Below are 21016 nucleotides of genomic sequence, written 5' to 3'. Positions count from 1 at the left end.
CCTGGGGAGAGAGAAGATAAGAGGAAGCCGAAGAGAGAAAGAGAGGCCGACGAGAAGAGAGGGGAGGACATCGGCGCCGGCGAAAAGAAGAGAGAAAATTTTTTAGAGAGAAGGGAGAGAGATCGGCTAGAGAGAGAAAAAGAAATGGGAAAATGAATAAGAAAGGCTGAAAAGGGGTTTTTATACCCAGAGGAAGGAGAGCAAAACGGCGTCGTTTCAGAGGGGCAAGTAGAAGTTGGAAGGTCCGGGCCAAACGGCGTCGTTTTGAGTGGCTTTGCATGCACCAAACGGTGCGTTTTGAGTCCTACCTCGTGGGCTTCCAGAAGCAGGCCGGGCGTAGTGGATTGGGGCTCCTGCGGGCCACCAAATTGGGCCAATTGCAGCCCAACAAGGTATAACCCTTTTCTTTTTGCTTGGACTTGTTTTAGTTAGTGTTGGGTCTAGCCCGTTTTAATTAAAATGCATTTATTTTTTAGGAAAAAAATATTTATATAATATGAATACTTATATTTAATATTAAAAAATCAAAAAATAATAATAAATAAAAAATAAATAAATAATAATAAATAATAACAATAAATAATATAATTTGAATAAATATTTGAGTATTACCACCTAAAAGGGGCAAAGAGTTGCCTCTTTCGGGTGGATGTTTTTCGGGTACGAAGTTCAAGACGGATTTTCACCGAAGCGTCGGGATAAATCCGAACTCTAGATTTCAAAACCCATTAAGTCAAATAGTCATTGTTAAAAAATAATATATGTAGGAAAATTTTGTTACATTCGAATTAATTTAAATAAATATTACTAAATAAAGTTAATCCAATCGTTTAAAAATTAATTAATCATTTATTAGATAAGCTTTGTAATCAAGTAAAAAAATTGACCAACAACAAATATGGATTTAAATAGAAAACCAAAAAATAAAGTATATATAAGTAAAAAATAATAAATAATAAATAATCAAAAAAATTTTTAAACAATCAATAAACGCGTGCATGTAGATACCATCATTTTATACTGTTATTGCATGTCACTCTTATTTTGCAAATGGCGCGGGAATCCCGATGATGGGATTTCCCCGAGGAGCTTGTAGAGACGAGTTCTTCCAGGGATATCTCTAGGTGAGGAAAATTTCGAGACTTCACCAAAGCGTTGGGATGGTCTTCGAATAATTTTTCAATAAAAGATTACCGACTCCATCATTTAAAATAAACAAGTCATAACATCATTTTACGCTTGCATCATGTGCATACGTAAAACCAAATAAAAAACTCAGTCTGTCAATTTAATAAAAATTTAATTAATAAAGTAGGGATTAAATTAAAAAAAGGCTATATTAAGATAACTTAAGATTAAATGGTACCGTTCGTGGAACGGGCACCACGGAGGTGCTAACCCTTCTCCGTACGTAACCGCACTCCCGAACCCATCTCTGAAAACATGGACCAGTTCTCGTTCTGTCGACGAATCTAAAATCAATTTAGAACTTCGTCGATAGAAGCGGATTAATAGATGACCAATCACACTTTAGATAAAAAAGATTGATGACGACTCCTAACAAGATTTTAATTTTTATCCGCGTCTGACGGACGGGTTCTCGGACCCGCACGTTATGACACTTAGGCCTTATGATTCGATGATTTTGTTGCGTATGAGCAATTTAAAATAGCATTAATTTTTACTTTTTTATATTCTTCCAATACAAAAATTTGTTTACAAAATATACTTCGCTGCTGCCAGTTATAATATACAAAGATATTTTGAGAATTTGTGTCATCATTAGTGTGTCAATTGTCAGTAAAAGAGAAAATTGAGAAGATAAGATCAAAAGCCGCCTTCTATAAATGTTGGCTTCCACAGGTTTGACATTTTGGGCCCAGACTTTAGCTTCTTTATTCCGAAAGGGAAAAATGGCCGGACCCTGCACAATCAAAGTCCTTGACCATAGCAATGCTTCTCCACCGCCAGGCTCTGTGCCCGATACCTCCCTTCCCCTCACTTTCTTTGACGTCCCATGGCTTGTTTGCCGTCCCATGCAACGCCTCTTCTTCTACGAATTCCCTTACTCTACTCTCCATTTCACACAGACCATTCTCCCCTCTCTCAGAACATCTCTTTCTCACGCTCTCCAAACCTTTTACCCTTTCGCTGCCAAACTCATATGCCCTCCCTCACCCCACAAGCCCCATATCCTGTACACAGATGGCGATTGCGTCTCTTTCACCGTTGCTGAGTCTTCCGCTGATTTCGATCGAACGGTAGCCTACCTTGCTCGAGACGTCAAGGAACTACACCCTTTTGTCCCACAGCTGCAGCCCTCCCGTGTGCTGAACAACACACGTGTTCTGCCTCTTCTGGCCTTGCAAGTCACAGTGTTTCCGAATTCGGGAATATGCATTGGAGCGACGTTTTGTCATGTGGCAGCAGATGGAAGGTCATTCAATCATTTCATGAAAGCTTGGGCGTCCATTTTGAGGTCAGGTGGAAACTCGGCAGCTTGTCTTGAGAAGTCAGTGCCGTTCTTGGAAAGGAATGTGATCAGGGAAAAGGACTCTCGTGGACTTGAGTCCATTCTCATGACTGAATGGTGGAGTTGGGCTTCGGATTGGGAGGAGGACAAGGTACCAGCCCACGACATTCTAGCAAACAAGGTTCGAGCCACATTTGTAATGGGCCGGGGTGACATCGACAGACTAAAACGTTGTGTCTTGATTCGGTGCCTGAAGCAAAATGAATCGGAGCAGCTACGCGCATCAACATTCGTGGTGTCATGTGCTTTTGTGTGGACTTCTTTGATTAAAGCCCAAGAGCTTTGCGGCAGAGGAAAACATGAAGATGACGAATTTCATTACTTCTGCTTCGTGGCAGACTGTCGAAACCGCCCTGAATTTGCAATACCAGAGACATACTTGGGCAACTGTCTATCAATATGCTTTGTACGAATGAAGAGGAGAGAACTGCTGGGAGAGAATGGGGTGGTAGCGGCTACAAAAGCCATTGGAAAAAGAGTATGGGAATTTGAAAAAGGGGCATTGAGAGAAGCAGAGAAGTGGCTTACTAATTGGAAGGAAATATCTGAAACGGGTCATCTTGTCACGATCTCTGGCTCCCCCAAGTTGCGTGCTTACGAGACAGATTTTGGGTGGGGAAAACCAAAGAAGACCGAAGTGGTTCAGATTGATGTTTCGGGAGCTATATATCTTGGTGACAGTAGAGACGAGGAAGGAGGTATTGAGATCGGTTTGGCACTTAACAAAGATGAAATGGAGGCATTCCACGGCTTCTTTGAACAAGGCTTGAAGACAACTTAATTAGTTTCCAGACGCTCATTCCAATTTTATGCGTACTTGAAATTGTATTAGATTTGAGAATGAAAATATGGAAATTATTAAGTTTGGTATTATTGTAAATAGTTAGTCTTTTTGCGTATGGTTTTAGTCTTTTCCTTTCTACTCTTTTAGAACAATTTTATCATTGAGGTATAAATACCTCTTTGTAGACACTCTATAATTCTTGATGAAAGAGAAGAGAAAGTTCCAAACAACTTCTCTTTGTTTAGCAGCCAACATTAGACTTGTCTATTACTCTTCCAATATAAATAAACCATCAATAATGTTCACCTGCAAATTGATTATCTCATTCTCCCATGTTTGCAGGACCAAATTTATGCTGAACAATTTATTTTATTTGTATTGGGACATACATTTACCAACAGCGAAATTTACTAAAAGCGATTGATGTAGTGTGGCACATATAATAAGGCACCAAAGACTCAATCCCTTGTCCAATAAATTCCCCATGGTCAACGTTCAAAACAAAGAAAAATGAAGGAATAATCGGGGATTCAATTCAAAGCATGTCTTGACCAAATTAAAAGGAAATTAGGACACCTTAGCTGTTGGAGGTTTGAACCAACAACTGCTATATGGAAAATTTCTTGCTGATTTTGTAAGCAAATTAGAAGAGCATGCTTTTGGCTTATTCAAATTACCAGGATTGACGATCATGAATTTCTTTATTAATGCCTTTCTTCACATTCATTTGCAGTTGGAACAAATTTGCTGCCTTGGAGACTTGCCAATAGCTGTCTAGTCAAGTCACAAGTTTCTAATAAGTGAAAGTGAATTTCTCTAATCATGACAAGAAATATTCCTCAAGAAGGGAAAGTAGATTGTTCATGAAAGATGGAGCATTATTAAATGTGCTTAATGCTTTACGTATATTATATGTATTCTTTCTGATATGTGTTTGACCCATAAACAAGCCATGCTCATCGTCAATGAACATGAACGCAAACTGTAAAATGTCTCCAGTCCTCCCAAATCTTATGGGTCCAGACTCTACTCTAATTGGGCTTTAAAAAGGTCCCCAACACATGCATCTTTATACATTCAAATTGGTTTGAGTTCCATTAACTACCACTGCTTCCAAAACAAAAATAAATGTTTTCGTTTAATCAAAAGTAAAGGATGGAAATCATATTTGGGAATGTAAATGGGCTATTGTAATATGGTTACCCGCAGATATTCAATTCGATAATATAATATTAGGATATTCTGTATTCGATTATATGAATTAGGGTAATGTTTTTAAATTTCAACACAAATTTGAATAGATTTTGAATATCACTTTTAAGATATTTTAAACTTGAATGCGATTATATAAAATGTTACAAAAATTTTAAATTTTGTGGGATTTGAATTTTTGTCCTCCATACCTTAACACAATCTTTATCATCTCAACTAACATACCTTCCCTTTTTTTTTATACTAGGGAATAAAATAAAAATTAATTACATCATTCTAAGCCAAGATATATGTAGATTATCTGCAAGTAAAAAATAAATAATCCTAGTGGGCGGAGAATTAAAAATATGAAGATCTGGTGCTAAATCCCGATTATGTGTTACCATCCAATCGGTACACTGATTGGCTTCACGATGAACATGAGATAAAAAGCATTTCCAATTTAAATTAAGAAGCTTTCTTATTCCACTCAATAAGTGAGTATTTGGATCTAGGGATGAATTTGGATTAGGAAGCTTTTGAAGAACCAACATTGAATCAATAATCTCTACCTTGAATGTTTCTGTACCCCCTATCCCAGCACAATTTTAAGCCTTGATAAAGTGCCCACAATTCAGCTGTCAATGAGTATGAGATATCGATTTTGTAAGTGAATCCAACAACCCACATACCAAGCTCATCACGAATCAATCCACCTCCAACTGCAATTCCTGGTTGCCCCTTAGCACTACTATCAACATTAAGCTTGACAAAGGACATTTTAGGCCTCTCCCAAGCTATCAAGAACTCGTCTTAATCTAATCTATTCCCTGCTTAAATTATCAAAAGCCTCATTTGCCTTGGTCCATATCTACTGCCTCGCACTGTAAGGCCACATAAAAGAACTATCAAACAACATCTTGTTCCTCCAATACCACAGCATCCACAATGTATAAACAAATATTAATCCCCATGGGATACCATCAAATGTCACTACATTTAGGCAATTCTTCATTACCCAATGCTGCAAATTTTGAAGAAAGAAATCTCCATGTATAATTTCTGGCTTAAACTGCATCCACATATTTCTTGAAGAATTACAATCGCTTAATGCATGCATTATTGATTCTGATATACACCCACACCATATACAAGAAGCCGACACACCTGCTAATAGATTCAATAGCCATGCTAAGTTGATAACGAATCATGCATTACTCTCCATGTGAAGATTCTAACTCTCATAGAAGACTTGAATTTCCAAATTTTCCTCCAGTAACTCAATGCTGGTGCAGAATTGCTAGTTGAATTTGATAAGCCGACTTGATAGAAAATCTACCATCACTCGTCAAAATCCAAGATCCCGTGTCTAGTTCTTCACTTTCAGTATCTATAAATAGAGCAAGAATCATTAAAATAATTTGGTTAGGTAGAACTAACCTCATTTGCTCAATATCCCATTCACCAACTTCGTTACAGTAACTTGTTACTGGTAAATCAACTTCCAAATCTGTCAAAGGAGAAGTAGCAAAATTAATTAGAGGACCACATCCCAACCAATTGTCTATCCAAAATCTAGCACATAGTCCATTATTAATATTTACCCCCAAACCTTTCTCCAAAATCAATCTACCCTTTAGGATACTCTTCCATATATGAGAGTCATTTGGCTTTGCTCTCACTGTCATAAAATCATGGGATTTTAAATATTTTTTTTCAATAAATTCACCCAATAACTATCCTTATTTTGCCAAATGCTCCATCCAAGCTCGGCAAGCAGAGCCAAATTGAATTTGCTAGAGTCTTTAATCTGTAATCCACCCTCCTCCCTTGAAAAACAAATTTTCTCCCAACTCATCGCATGAATCTTCCTCTCATTTGCACCGTGTCCCCATATAAAATTTCTGTTTAATCTATCAATTTCTTGTACCACACTTTCTGGAAGAAAGGTTGTTTGCATCAAATACATGGCCATAGAACTTGTAACAAATTGAACTAACATACTTTTTCATAAACTAATAAATGTAATATTAAATTATATTAGTTGAACTATGGTGCAAATTTAGTAGGGATTGAACTCATAGAAGGATGACAAACACTCCAAATCTTTGCCAATTTTCCCAGTTAAACGGATATTTAACGGAATTGGATAATTAACGGATAGTTGTTTACTATAAAGATTCAATTTTAAATAGTATTTTGTAATTTTATGCGAGTTTAAATAGTATTTGGATATTTTAATAGCTAAACAATTTTAGATTGTATATCTCAAAAATAGGGAGTATCCTATCAATTTACATCTTTAATCATATTCTTAATATTTTGTACATGTAAATGATAGAATATGCCATTACAAACATAGGCAGGGCCTGATTTAATTGGCCAATTAATATCATGTTGTTGACAAAGATTGAGTAATGTTTAACGTTGCACATTATATACGGCCTTTCACATGCAAATTTTATTTTCCAAAGAATTTCCTAATTAGCAACATGCTGATTATATATCGTTGTTCTTATTTAATTTTCAATAATGAAGCATTACATAGAAAAAGAAAGAGAAAAAACCAAACTCATTGAATTTGCAATGTAAAGTATATTAAGAAAATATTCAGCCGTTCACTGAATCTACGACCCCGTTTCCTGTTTCTTAACGTCCAGAATATTCAGCCGCAGAGGAAAATGCCTGAGTTGACCATAATTTAAACCATACACAAGTGCATACCTAATTTATAATCTAATAATTCCGATGGTCGTATGTATCAAACGTGCATCATGGTGGCCGTAACAAAGTGTCCCTAAATATTACATTGACGCCAGCATCGATCTTCAACGACTCTGATTAATTCTCTACGTGTAATTCTCTCACTCTCTCTCCACACCTGCACGATGAACCTCAGCCACGTGTCCTCAAATCCAAACTACCGACATGATCGAGCCTAGGGAGGTATATGGTTAAGAGAATTTGGAGTTCTTGCCTGCCTAAGTACCATAAAAATATGCTCATCAAGTTCGTACTCTCGTGTGTACCATTTACAACAACTTTGGCAAACGTATTCTTACCGAACCTTATGAAGTATAGATGTGAACTCTTAAAAATGCTGCCAACGAAGAATAAACAAAAGCTACATTAATATTCAAAGTTTGTTGGAAATCTTGGACACCCTTCCAACAAGAAATTAACAAACAAAATTTGTATGACTACCATATTCACTTAACATTTGTAAAATATAATTCATTGGTCAACTTTGAAGATGTGGATATCTATATATGGCAATGCCATGCACAAGCAAACCTTACATTTGTCACAAGTAATTACCTTTGCCAGTATCAAGTATGTAAGCATCGACTAAAATTATATTAATCAATGCTTGAAAAAAGAAATCAAGGTGACGAACTAAATCATCAAGTTTCCCCGGCCACGGTCCAGGGTTGACATTGCAGCCACATATATGGAAAAAGAGGATCAAAATCTATGAGCTGAAATCTCACCCCTTTTTTTTTTGGTTTAAAATTATATATCCACATTAAGCACGCATGTGTCATCATGATACAAGTTTCTCAAGCCTATCTCTAGTCTTTATTTATATAGAAAAATGAGAGGTTTCTAGACGAGGAACCGGAGAACAAGAGATTTCGTTTTAGCAAAAACAACTACTGACAAATCCTTGGGTAGCATTTCTAATACTCTGGTTGTGTTATTTATTCTTCGTTGTCAATCATCACTACCATCTCAAGTTTATAATAAAAATGAAAAGTAGTACGTAATTATAGAACCATCTTGAAGGGATAATAAATGAAAGATAAAAATGCAAAGGCAAGGAAGCAAGCAACGGGGGTTTTGACCTTGGGAACAAAACTATGCAGATCGATATATAGTATAAAAGCATTTGACCAATTCCTGTCATGTTAGATGGAGGTGGATGAAATTATGCACCTGATTGTCAATGACTTTGAATTGAGTTTCCAAGTTGCAGTGCTGGCCTTAAACTCTAGCTTCTGCAGAAAAGCAGCTTCTTCCTTTCCTCTTTTTAGAGTAGCAATTGTCAAAATTAAGCAAGACCACATATTTTGAGAGGAAAGGTTGTACCCCAAAAGAAAAATGAGAGGGAAGGGGGATGGTAGACTTTGTAGTTGGAAGAAGAAAAGCCACCTGGCGCTGCCTGCTACGTGCTCAACATATAGTGGTTTATTCCAAACAGAGTCCAGCTAGGAGAGTTGACACCCGTTTAAAGAAAAACTCATGTTGAAAAGGAGAGCTGACACGCCATCATAAACTTGTGTTTGCTGAAATTCAAATAGGCTTGACGCTTCGAAAAATAGGTTTTAGTTACGCTGTTGGCAAAGTGCCAAAAGATTAATTTTCCATTTGCATATTAATTAGTATTTTTTTTTTAAAAAAAAAGTTGGATTTCATTCAATTCATGATAAATATATCAACATAACTTGAAGAGATCAGCCTCCAACCACCTGTAGAGAATATCAAAAAACAATCTGCAAATCCTAGAAACCTCTAGATGCCCCGAATATTAAATAACAGTATAAATTTTGTTGAAATTTTCTATTAATCTTGTTACACCGTATCATATATCATATGCGCTTCAAACTCGATCAATCAAGTTCCTTCACCGACTTGTGGAGTACATGCATAGCACCCAATGCAAGTACAACAAACTCAAACTCATGACACTTAAAACAAATTACTTTTAATAATTGTTACTAATGATTCGGAAGGTGTGACGTTAAGACAGATAGGTACTCCTCATATATGAAGAGGAGAATTCATCTCCCAACTCATTTTAACCTAGAGAAATTTCTATTTTTATACTTGTGTGTGTGTGTGTGTGTTTTTTTTACTTTTTTTGCAACAGGTTGTGGGCTTTTAGTCTGGGAGACATGTTAATATAAATTAACTTGGGTAGATTAATTTCCCTATAGTGATAGTAATAATTTATTTTGGTCACTTTTACTGGGAAATATCATGAGATTAAGTGTGCTACTTAATTATACTCTTTAATAATCAATCGTTTGCAAAACGTCAAGAATATTAATGTGATTTTAATTATGCTTATATGGAAAGTTTTGGGTAGTCATTAGGCCAAATGCTGATGAAAGCTAACGTAGGTGAGCACTTTTGGACGGAGGCTGATTCAAAAATTGGGGGACATGGGCAATGAAAACAGCGTAAAATTTTCTTCTATTGTGGATAGCGTACTTAACTACCTTACCGTCCAGTCCTTATCAACTTTGGGATGCACAAATACGGTCAAAGTAGGAGCGTGCTTATCATTCATCACTATTATCCAATTCGATTTACAGTAAATTAGTTAGCAAGATTTCTCTGCACTCAATGTAATTACTCCTTCAAAGGAACTATAAAAATTCAACCAATGAACTTAAGAACAATGGTGGCAGGCCATTTTCAAAATGTTTAGATAGGAAGTTGTAGATGCAATAATAAATCATCATAAGAAAAAATATATCCACAGAAATCTAGGCTTCAAGTTAAGTTTCAATGGGGATCAACATTTTAGCATCTATCATAATTAATTGTTGTCTTTTAGCATTCACACTGATGATTCTGATCAATTATAGCTATTTCTAAAAAATAAAAACCACCATCTATATTTCAAATTTTTGTTAATTTTTTTTATAAAAAATCTAGTAGAATTTTTTTTTTTTTTTTGAAAAGCAAAAATCTAGTATAATTGATGTCAACCAAATTGAAACCAAAATTTTACAACATAAATATTAGAAAAACCCCTACATTGTATATGTTTATTCAATCAAATTGTTCACCTTTTATTGTATTCAAACGATTCATTAAACTTTTATTTTGAATCAAACAAACCTTGTGATCTAATGAAAATTTAAACATCTTTCAACACAATACCAATTGTTAGTTTTTACTTATATGATACATGACTTGGCTAGGTGATGTAACCATGTGGCATAACCAAAACCTAAAACTCAGAATCCGACAAACCACAATCACCAAGTCGTCTCCATCTACCGGCATGGGAATCACAAAAAAAAAAATCATTTTCTGATTCTTCTCAATCTCCTCTCTCCTTTAATCCAAATAGTTTTTCTAAAATCTCTTCTTTTTTTCCAAATCTATAAAAAAAAATGAAAAAATTTTAAAGTCCTAGATCTAGATTTTTTTTTTTAAGATTTGGTGAAAATCAATCAATGGAAGTGCAGAAGGAAGAGAGGGGAAGAGGAAAAAGGGATAGACAATAGCAAACTCTTGCCATCAATAATTAAAGTTTTGTTTGTTCAAGAAAAAAGAAAAGAATGAGGAAAAAGAGATTTTTTTTTAAAAAAATAAACCAATTAAAATGCAGAAGGAGGAGTGAAAAATTGAAACATATGGGTTTTCTTTTTAAGTTTGATCAACGATAGACGATGATCGACAGCGAATGATGTTGAGTACCAACAACAATGGTGGTCAGATTATGAATAGATTCTAAAGAGAGGGGGAAAATGAGGATATATATACAAGAGAAGAAAAAAAGGGAAGGCTACATAGCCTTCTTAAAACTATGTCGCAATGAACGGATGAGGTAAAAAAAAAAAGAAAAATTGTTATATCATTTAAGGGTGTGCAAATGGTTAGTTCGATTAGTTTAATTTTGGATATCCAATAACCGGACTAACCAAAGTCATTTTTAAAAATAATCGAAACTGAACCGAACTATATAATTAACCGAACTAATAGAAACATAATTAATTCGGTTACTTCAGTTCAGTTTTCAAAAACTGAACTTAATAAATTTTTTATTTTTTTGTTTATATATATATATATATATTTATTTATATTGTATTTTTTAAAATAAATCAATATTACAAAAATATTAAAAATAATATTAAAAAATTATAATAAATAAAATGAATACTCATATAATTTATATGATATAAACAACAATAAATAATTTAAGTTAAGATTTTTTTCATATAAAATCTCCATAATACTTTTATTTAAGTTCGGTTAGTTCGTTAGTTCAGTTAAAATTTTTTTTAACCGAAACTAAAATAAAATAATTTTACTAACCGAACTATCCTAACCGAAAAACAAAACTAACCGAACCGAAAAAATCGAACTCATTTCGATTCGGTTCGGTTTATATTTGCTCACTCTTAATATCATTGGCCACATGGTCAAACCATCAAGTCATATTATATGTCATCTGAATAGAAAATATTAATTAACATTAAATCTAACGATAGTTAATCTTTTGCCAAGATTAAATTAAAACTTGTTTGACTTTAAAAAAAATTTTAACAACTTCTTTTGAATGTAATAAAAAATGAGACTTTAGTTGAATAAATAGGAACCCTGCAAGAGCTCTTTTTAGAGTTTAAGTCGAATTTTCATTTACTTGAATGCAGTGCTTGAGTTTAACAAACTTCAAATGCAGTAGGACACTTTCTAAAACACATCAAATGAAGAAGAGTTTTTCAAGTAAGATGTATAGTCATTGGTGGAAATTATATTTAACATCCTAAATAATTGTTTATATATATGGACTTACTACCATTCCATACTTAAATTTATATCTAATTTCAAATGCATATATACAACATAAATTAATGGGATAAATGTGTAATGTACGTACACATGTAATACGCAGAGAAAGAGGTACGTGTCAGAAGGCCGGCGCCAAATTCCGTTGACTTCAATCTTGGTACCCTTCTTGTTTCCGACTATTTATATGGAGGTCATAGTTCCTTTGGGATCCACCACTTACACTTTTTCCCATCTTCTCTTCCAGGCCTCCAACTACCCCTCTCTCACTCCTTCACGTAAACTGCACTGTCATCAGCTGCATCTGTGTATTTCTCTTTTCCAAGGAAAATCAATGGGGAGAACACCTTGCTGTGACAAAAATGGCCTCAAGAAAGGTCCATGGACTCCTGATGAAGATCTTAAGCTTACCAATTATATTCAGACTCATGGCCCCGGAAACTGGCGTACCCTTCCTAAGAATGCTGGTATATAATTATTTCTCTCATATCTGCATAGTACTTATCACTTAAATATACATTAGGATATGGGCTTTGATGGTGCTTTTATTTGAACTGTGTAGGGCTCCAAAGATGTGGAAAGAGTTGCCGTCTCAGATGGACAAACTACCTTAGACCTGATATCAAGAGAGGAAGGTTTTCGTTTGAAGAAGAAGAGACCATAATCCAACTACATAGTATTTTGGGAAACAAGTATGGATACAGCTTTTCTTTTAATCGATTTCAATTTTTAATGAAACCTATCAATTATTACGTATTGTTCTGGTCAATATCATATTGTTTGGTTATGCTTTTCTTGTATATTAATGATCTTGGACCTTACGCATTTTCCCTTTTCTTCTCAATTTCAGGTGGTCGGCTATTGCCGCTCGCTTGCCAGGAAGGACCGACAATGAAATCAAAAATTACTGGAACACTCATATCAGGAAAAGGCTTCTTAGAAATGGAATTGATCCTGTGACACATGCTCCACGCCTTGATTTTCTTGATCTTTCCTCCATTCTCAGCTCAACTTTGTGCAGCCAATCTCTTCTCAATGTCTCAAGCATGTTAGGTACACAAGCTTTCCTAAATCCTGAACTGCTAAGGCTGGCTAACACCCTCTTATCATTGAAACAAGAAAACCCAGAAATACTGCTGCAATATCTCCAGCAAAACCAGCTTTGCGACTCTCAACAAAATCTAGTTCCTTCTTTACAACCAAGTCAGCTTCAAATTCCCATTCAAAATGCTTCCACTTGCACCACATCTAATGTTCCTTGTACTTCGACGCTGAGCCAAATGCAGGCCAACGGGGAAGGGTTTTGTTCAAATATGACAAACTTCAGCTACCCAAATTCCCAAGAAAATTTGACATCTTCTACTTTAAACAATGCATTTGTTTCGCAACCAATTTATGTGCAGTGTCGCCCAAATTCAACAGTTCCCCTCCTATCTGAAAATTCGAACTTCCAATCACTCGACGGCAGCCAGAATTTTAACTTTGATTCTGTCAGGTCAACTCCGATATCAAGTCCAACTCCTTTGAATTCATCATCTACATTCATCAACAGCAGTAGTACTGATGATGAGAGAGAAAGCTTCAGCAGCTTGCTGAAGTTTGAAATTCCAGAGAGTTTGGATATCAATGATTTTATGTAAATATATACATTACAGCTTAGGGCCTTAGAGTTTGGGACTTGTTTTGTAAACTGAATGAACCATCATTACTTGTGATCTTGGTTTTTTATTTTTATTTTTTGTAATGGCCTATGGGTTTGTAGTGCTTTTTCTTTTTCTTTTTTTGTTCTACTGCTATTGCAGTGAAATTTTCTTTCCTATTTTTTCCCAATATATAGTAATTATCCTTAATTTACGGAATATATAATAGTATCTATTATCTACCAACAAAATATGAAATCTTAATAATGAAGAATTAATTAATATATACAAGAACTATTTACTATATATCTTTTTTTGCGAATATTTATATTGGTACTATCAAAGCTCATTTCCCGAACGAATTGAAAAAGAGAAAGAGAAAAAATATTCTTTTATCACCATTAATTAGATTCAGCACCTTCATCAGCGGCAAATGGATGCATTTACGAAAACATAAGAATTAAAGGCTGTACCAGCTCTTGAAGATAAGCTAGTACCTAATAACGCATGCATGGTTCCATTAGGTGCAACAAAGTTCAACAGAAATTAACTATCAGAAAAAAAAAAAAAAAAGGGACAAAAAAAATTCAACGAAAGTGATGGGCCTTACCATTTTCTTCTAATCAACAAGCCTGAGAAAAAGGGTTTTGAAGACAAAGGAGTTAATGTATTGAGTGAAAAAAGGGACTTGTATAATGCAGCCTATTCCTTTTAATTTGTCTTCTATTGTTTTTAGGTAAAAAAAATTGGGAAAAGTCTACTAACTGATTATATATGGATGCCTATTAACTCTAAATCGCACCATGGTTCAATTAATTTGTAGCTTTCGACTATTATGAGGTCATATACTAAGTAAAGTTTTTTACAAAAAATAAAGAGATCTAATTAATGTTATAAAAATTCATGTAAAACGCGGAAATGATTTATGAACAAAGAAGATAGCTCAGCAAACTAATTAACCTAAGCAATATTTTTCTAGGCAGATTAAGTATATTAATTCGTCATATATCATCAATTCCATATATTACACCACCTGTAATTTTAGTTAAACTAAAAGTACTCATTTGTTTTACAATGTCAACTTTTCACAAGCTCTAGATGATGGTTAAATTACTAACCAATGCTTAAAATAGATGGACTATTGTGTAAAAATTAGTTGCTACAAAATAAGAGTATGCGAACGCAAGCAGATTCTAGAACTACATATAGGATAACGTCTTGAATTTCCCTTCTCCTCATGCATCACTGTCATCGTTATTTTCTCTTTTACTTCTTCTCCCTCTTTAAGCAAACTAATTAAGATCGGTTCTCCCCCCACCAAAAGTTGAAAATCTTTGATTCCAAAGATACAAAAAGTGCCATCTTGTCTTTACATGCCTCTTTTTCTCTCCATATATATTGTCCTTAAACTAGCTAGAGACATTAATAAACAGTGAAAAGTTAATGAACAGTGCAATGTTAATGGGAAAGAACCTTTTGTTGTTGCTCTTTCTTTCCCTTGTTTCTGAAGACATAGACGATTTTGTTGACTGACCCTGGGTCTTTTACTGCTGCGACTTGCGACTGCTTGCTTGGTTTATGACTCTCCCTTCGCCGTCCGTCCTCCTATCTTTCCATGGCTTGTCCCGGGGTTATATGATTCTCATTTCTCATCTACGCCTTTTGTGTGTGGAGAGATAAAAAGTGCATAATTGCTGTCTACCCCACTTATAGAAAACACTTTTGCTAATTGCTCCTTACTGTTATGTTATGATTTCAAGCAAGGGTACTAAAAGCGGCTGGGGCTAGAACGGAGCTCCCCAAGATTTTAATTAAATTTCCATTATACCTGTCACAAATTGAAAAAGTTTTTCATTTTGAAGAATCAAACTCATCCCTCACAGGCCTCATGCAATGGGAAATGCAATTAATTGTACTAATACCATGATATCATTTTACACAAGGAAAAACTAATAAAGAGCTCTGGCCTTTAACAACTCTTTCTTGCTATAACCAAAATTACAATAACATTTAATAACCAAGTTATCAACACAAATAATTACAAAAACTAAAACACAAAACTTAGCCTTATTAACCTCTAGATCACCTGGATTTTAAACAAATTTCATTTTTAATATCAAAATGTGACTTAAAACAATGCATACTCAAATATCTCAATTCCACTTAATGTAATTATGCTATAGCTTGATCAGTAAATTACTTCAGATATATAAACATAATATAAACTATCATATTTATTTATATATACATGAAATATTAATGATAAATCTAATATGAATAAAAGAAGCTGGTAAATAATTTCAGTCATAGAGAGGGAGTGTATACGCAAATTGCTTCATTTAGATTTATTACGTAAACATTTTCCTCGTGCTGTTATCTCGTAGCAAAAGTGCATAAACAAAAACCGATAAGCTCCATCTGGGCGTTGAACAGAAGATCGGTGCAGCCCGCTGACGCATGTCCAATCCTACAGTGACAACTTGAGAGAGTTGATATGGGATAGAGAGATAGCTGGATGGAGACAAGGGTGTGGAAAATTGATGACTTAATTACCCTAAAAATGGGACTATCAATGGCAAATCGATTTCCTGGCAATCACATTCTGAGCAAAGTTAATTGACGTTAGGCTGGGCTGTCTTTGTTCTACTCAATCATGGCTGCCGTCCAATCAAATAATTTCATAAAGGTCTTCGTATTTGAAATGAAATTAATTTCTACAAAGGATCAAACAAAAGAAGATTTGGACACTTCACCCTATGATCCAACACGTAACCATGTGATTTTATAGCTAGCTACCTACCTGCTGCTTGCATCAAATGAATTTAATCTCTAATAAAACTATAACTTTTTTTACCCGTATCGCCCTCTGCGACTGTTTATGAAGAAAATATCATTTATTCAATCTCAATTAGATTTTTTTAAAAGAAAATAAAAATAATATATTTATATCAAAATAAACCGTGAAAATGAAATTTTATAATAATGCAGTTAAATTAAAACACTTATTATGAGAATTAGGCGCTAACTACCATTATAAGAACAAGAAGAAAAATCAGTTGGGGCTATATTGTGTCCAGCAGGAAGCTAATCTCAAAGCCCAAAATTAAATGGGTTTCTCTCCATATTCCTATTCTTTCATGACTTAACCTTAAAACTTTTGATGGGGCAAGAAACAAACCAACTTTACATTAAACTTTAATTGTACTTAATTTTATTCAGGTATATTTATAATGTAGTAGTATTTAGGTTTAGAAAGAAAAATGTGGAGCACATAATCACTAGATTGAAAAGTTATTCAACCCCGACACATTTTTTTTCTTCAATTTCACAGTAATAATTTAAAGAAGTTCGAACTCAATATTATACTGTGATTAATTTATTTATGCTATTTTCTTTGGTGGGGTCTGCTTATATGCTGGCAAAATTAGAGAGTGGCTGATGACGTAAAGGACTCTTTCTTCTTTTTTTTGTCGGCTGCCTTCCAATACACATTTGAATTTAATACTACTACTTTATGAAAAACATGGTACAAACTAAAACCGCACAACAGGGATGATATGAAAGGATATTCTTCATTCATAGAAGACCCCTCTAGGGTACTATACAAGAAATGTTAGACTTATATACAGAGATTTACAAGTATAAAAATAAAAAAACTTGACTAATTTTATACTTAACTAACACTAATTATCTTAACTAAAATTTGAAACAAAGACTTATTAATTGAAACGGTGAGTTTCATATACAAAATGCCTCTGTCTCCTTGTTTTAGTTAAACGGTGCGTATAGGGAGAGTGGTATTCTTCAATGGCTTCAAGACTCGACAACCTCATTTCTTTGTTATGACATTTTTCATTTTCCTTTGCTCTTCAGCTATCCAAGTCAATCTTGAAGTTATTTATATACTTTCATTTCTGATACTCCCTCTCAAGATGAACGATGAATGTTATCAACATTCATCTTGCTTAACAAACTCTTAAAATGTTTTGGCTGTAAAGCCTTGGTGAAAATATCTGCTAACTGCAGATTTGTTGAAATATACAAAGGTTTGATTTCTCCAGCCATTACTTTCTCGCGAATGAAATGGCAATCCATTTCAATATGTTTGGTCCTCTTATGAAAGACCGGATTTCTATTGATGTAAATTGCTAACTAACTCTTTGAATATAATTCTACTGCTCCTTGATGCACAATTCCAAAATCTGATAACAAAGACTTTATCCACACAATCTCACAACAGGTTGCTGCCATTGATCGATACTTAGCCTCTGCTGAACTCCTTGCAACAACTACCTGTTTTTTCGACTTCCAACTTACTAAAGAGTTTCCAATGAAAATACTGTATCCAGTAATCGATCTCCTTGAATCAAGGCATCCTGCCCAATCATTGTCACAATAAGCTTTAATTTTCAAGTATGATTTGGAACTCATCAAAATTCCTTGTCCTAGTGATTCCTTCAGGTACTTCAGTACTCTATATGCTGCCAGATGATGTTTGTGTGAAGGCTTCTCCATGAATTGAGAAAGAACTTGAACAGCAAAATAGATGTCAAGTCTGCTAAATGTTAAATAGAGCAGTTTACCAATGAGCTGTCTGTAACTTGTTGGTTCTGTTAACTTTTCCTCATCATCAGTTTTATGCAATCTATGATTGTAATCTATAAGAGTACTGACAGGCTTAGCTCCCAATAAACCATGCTCTTCCAATAAATCCAAGGTATACTTCCTCTGACAGATTAAGATTCCTTTTAGTGATCTTGCAATCTTAAGTCCAAGAAAGAATTTAACAACACCAAGGTCTTTTAACCTGAACTATGTACTCAAAAATTCTTTAACATCATGTGCTGCTTTGTTAGATGTACTCCTAATAATAATGTCATCTACATAAAGTAACAAAGCAATGAATTCTCCATCTACTATCTTCATAGTAAACAGTGAATAATCTGAAGTTGATTGTTTGAAACCATAATGTAGGATTGATGCTGTGAATTTAGCATTCCATTGCCTTGAGGCCTGTTTGAGTCCATAGAGTGCCTTGTTGAGTTTACATACTAGTTCTGTACCTGTAGGATACTCCCCCTTAATGTCATAACCTTCAAGTATTTGCATGTAGACATCTGTAGACACCTATAAAAATATATATATATATATATATAATAAATAATAAAATAAACTAAAATATAAAAAAGTATATTAAAAAAATTAAAAAAAAAAAGGGGGATGGCTGGGCGTCCCCTCACCATTCCTTCACCATCCCTTCCCATCAAGTTCCCAACCACCACGCACCAGGGGTTCTGGCCACCAACTCCCTGGTGCCAGAACCCCCTCGCCGGGTTGTCCAAATTTTTGGACAACCCGGCTCTTTAAAAGGGAACCTGCAAAAAAGGAGGACAGACACAAAAAAGAAGAACAAAAACAAAAACAAAAAATGCTAGATCTACCAGCAGAAGAGTCTAGCCACAAAAAAAACTGAAACGAAAAAAAACCCAACAAAGAACTCAAAAAAAAGAGCAAAAAAAAAAAGAGGAAGAAGAAGAGAGAGAGAGAGGTGAGAGGCCGGCGTAGAGAAGGAAAGAGAGGCGCCGACGGTGGGAGAGTTACGCCGGGGAGAAGAAGGAGGATGAGAAGGAAAGGAAGAAAGAAGAAAAAGAAAAAAGAGAAGGGAGACCCGCAGGGAGAAAGGAGAGAAAGAGAAGAAGAAAGAAGAGAAAAAAGAAAAAGAAAGAAGAAGCCAACGGGGAGAGAGAAAGGAAAGGAAAGAAAGAAAGAAAAAAAAAAGAAAAAGGAGAAAGGAGGTGGGGGGCTTTTCACGGTTTTTTGGAGAAATTTTTGCATTTTTGTTGTATCTTTGGTGGCTTACCTTGGTCCACATGGTTTGGTTCTTTTTGAGCTAATTTAAACCTATACAAGGTAAGATCTAACTTGCATGCCTTTTTACTTTAATATTTTTTTTATATTCATTGTGGTGGCTCAATTATTTATGTTAAAGACATGTTATTAGGAGCATAAGGATAATTTAATTAAGATAAAAAAATATATTATGTATAGATTATGTGATATTTTAAAGTAGAAAAATAACAACAAAATATAAAGTGGTAAATGAAAATATGCGTAAATATTTGAAAAATAGGTATAAACAAATATCCAAAAAAATCCAAAAAAAAATACTAAAAAATGATAATGGTTGTAATAGTAAATATATATATATATAATTAGGATCAATATTCATATTTAGATGCTTGTAAACATAATATATATATATATATATATATAAACAAAAAATAAAAATAAAAAAAACAACAACATGATATAAATATAAAAAATTATAAGAAAAATGAGATGATTGTTTGAGAAATTTCACCTAAGAAAGGCAAAGAGTTGCTTTTTTTTAAGTGAATTTTTTTTTTGGATGCGAAGTTCAAGACGGATTTTCACCGAAGCGTCGGGATAAATCTGAACTCTAGATTTCAAAACCCATTAAGTCAAATAGTCATTGTAAAAAAAATAATATATGTAGAAAAATTTTGTTTCATTCGAATTAATTTAAATAAATATTACTAAATAAAGTTAATCCAATCATTTAAAAATTAATTAATTATTTATTAGATAAGCTTTGGAATCAAGTCAAAAAAATTGACCAACAACAAATAGGGATTTAAATAGAAAACCAAGAAATAAAGTACGTATAAACAAAAAATAATAAATAATAAATAATCAAATTTTTTTAAACAATCAATAAACGCGTGCATGTAGATATCATCATTTTATACTGTCATTGCATGCCACCCTTATTTTGCAAATGGCACGGGAATCCCGATGATGGGATTTCCCCGAGGAGCTCGTAGAGACGAGTTCTTCCGGGGATATCTCTAGGTGAGGAGAATTTCGAGACTTCACCAAAGCGTTGGGATGGTCTTCGAATAATTTTCCAATAAAAGATTACCGACTCCATCATTTAAAATAAACAAGTCACGACATCATTCTACGCTTGCATCATATGCATACGTAAGACCAAGTGAAAAACTCAGTCTAGCAATTCAATAAAATTTAATTAATAAAATAGGGATTAAACTAAGAAAAGGCTATATTAAGATAACTTAAGATTAAATGGTACCGTTCGTAGAACGGGCGTCACGGAGGTGCTAACCCTTCTCCGTGCGTAACCGCACTCCCGAACCCATCTCTAAAAAACGTGGACCAGTTCTCGTTCTTTCGACGGACCTAAAATTAATTTAGGACTTCGTCGATTAAGAATCGGGTTAATAGGTGACCAATCACACCTAGATAAAAAAGATTGGTGGCGACTCCCACACATTTTTTTAATTTTCGCCCGCGTCTGGC

At 34.3% G+C, this 21016-nt stretch overlaps 1 protein-coding gene and 1 pseudogene across 1 annotated transcript; both read left to right on the top strand.

The window, feature by feature from the left end:
* Window positions 1–1869: 1869 nt before the first annotated feature.
* On the top strand, window positions 1870–3395 carry LOC18608603 (coumaroyl-CoA:anthocyanidin 3-O-glucoside-6''-O-coumaroyltransferase 1 pseudogene; annotated as a pseudogene).
* Window positions 3396–12265: 8870 nt separating this feature from the next.
* Window positions 12266–13860, top strand: LOC18608602 (transcription factor MYB41-like). Its single transcript, XM_018114752.2, has 3 exons — window positions 12266–12502; window positions 12598–12727; window positions 12886–13860. Exons 1-3 carry the CDS (start codon window positions 12370–12372, stop codon window positions 13673–13675), a joined length of 1053 nt encoding a protein of 350 aa, XP_017970241.2. The 5' UTR covers window positions 12266–12369; the 3' UTR covers window positions 13676–13860.
* Window positions 13861–21016: the final 7156 nt, after the last annotated feature.

The sequence above is a fragment of the Theobroma cacao genome, chromosome 2 (assembly GCF_053813885.1).
Source record: "Theobroma cacao isolate CCN51 chromosome 2, ASM5381388v1, whole genome shotgun sequence".
NCBI classification, from domain to species: domain Eukaryota; kingdom Viridiplantae; phylum Streptophyta; class Magnoliopsida; order Malvales; family Malvaceae; genus Theobroma; species Theobroma cacao.
Note: the sequence above shows the minus strand (reverse complement) of the source record. Positions and strands in the feature narration are given on the sequence as shown.

Bases quoted from the DNA above. Each gene is read 5' to 3' on its own strand.
- LOC18608602 (XM_018114752.2), top strand. From the start codon at position 12,370: ATGGGGAGAACACCTTGCTGTGACAAAAATGGCCTCAAGAAAGGTCCA. The intron at 12,503-12,597 runs GTATATAATTAT...TGAACTGTGTAG, and splicing joins TACCCTTCCTAAGAATGCTG to GGCTCCAAAGATGTGGAAAG. The intron at 12,728-12,885 runs GTATGGATACAG...TCTCAATTTCAG, and splicing joins CATAGTATTTTGGGAAACAA to GTGGTCGGCTATTGCCGCTC.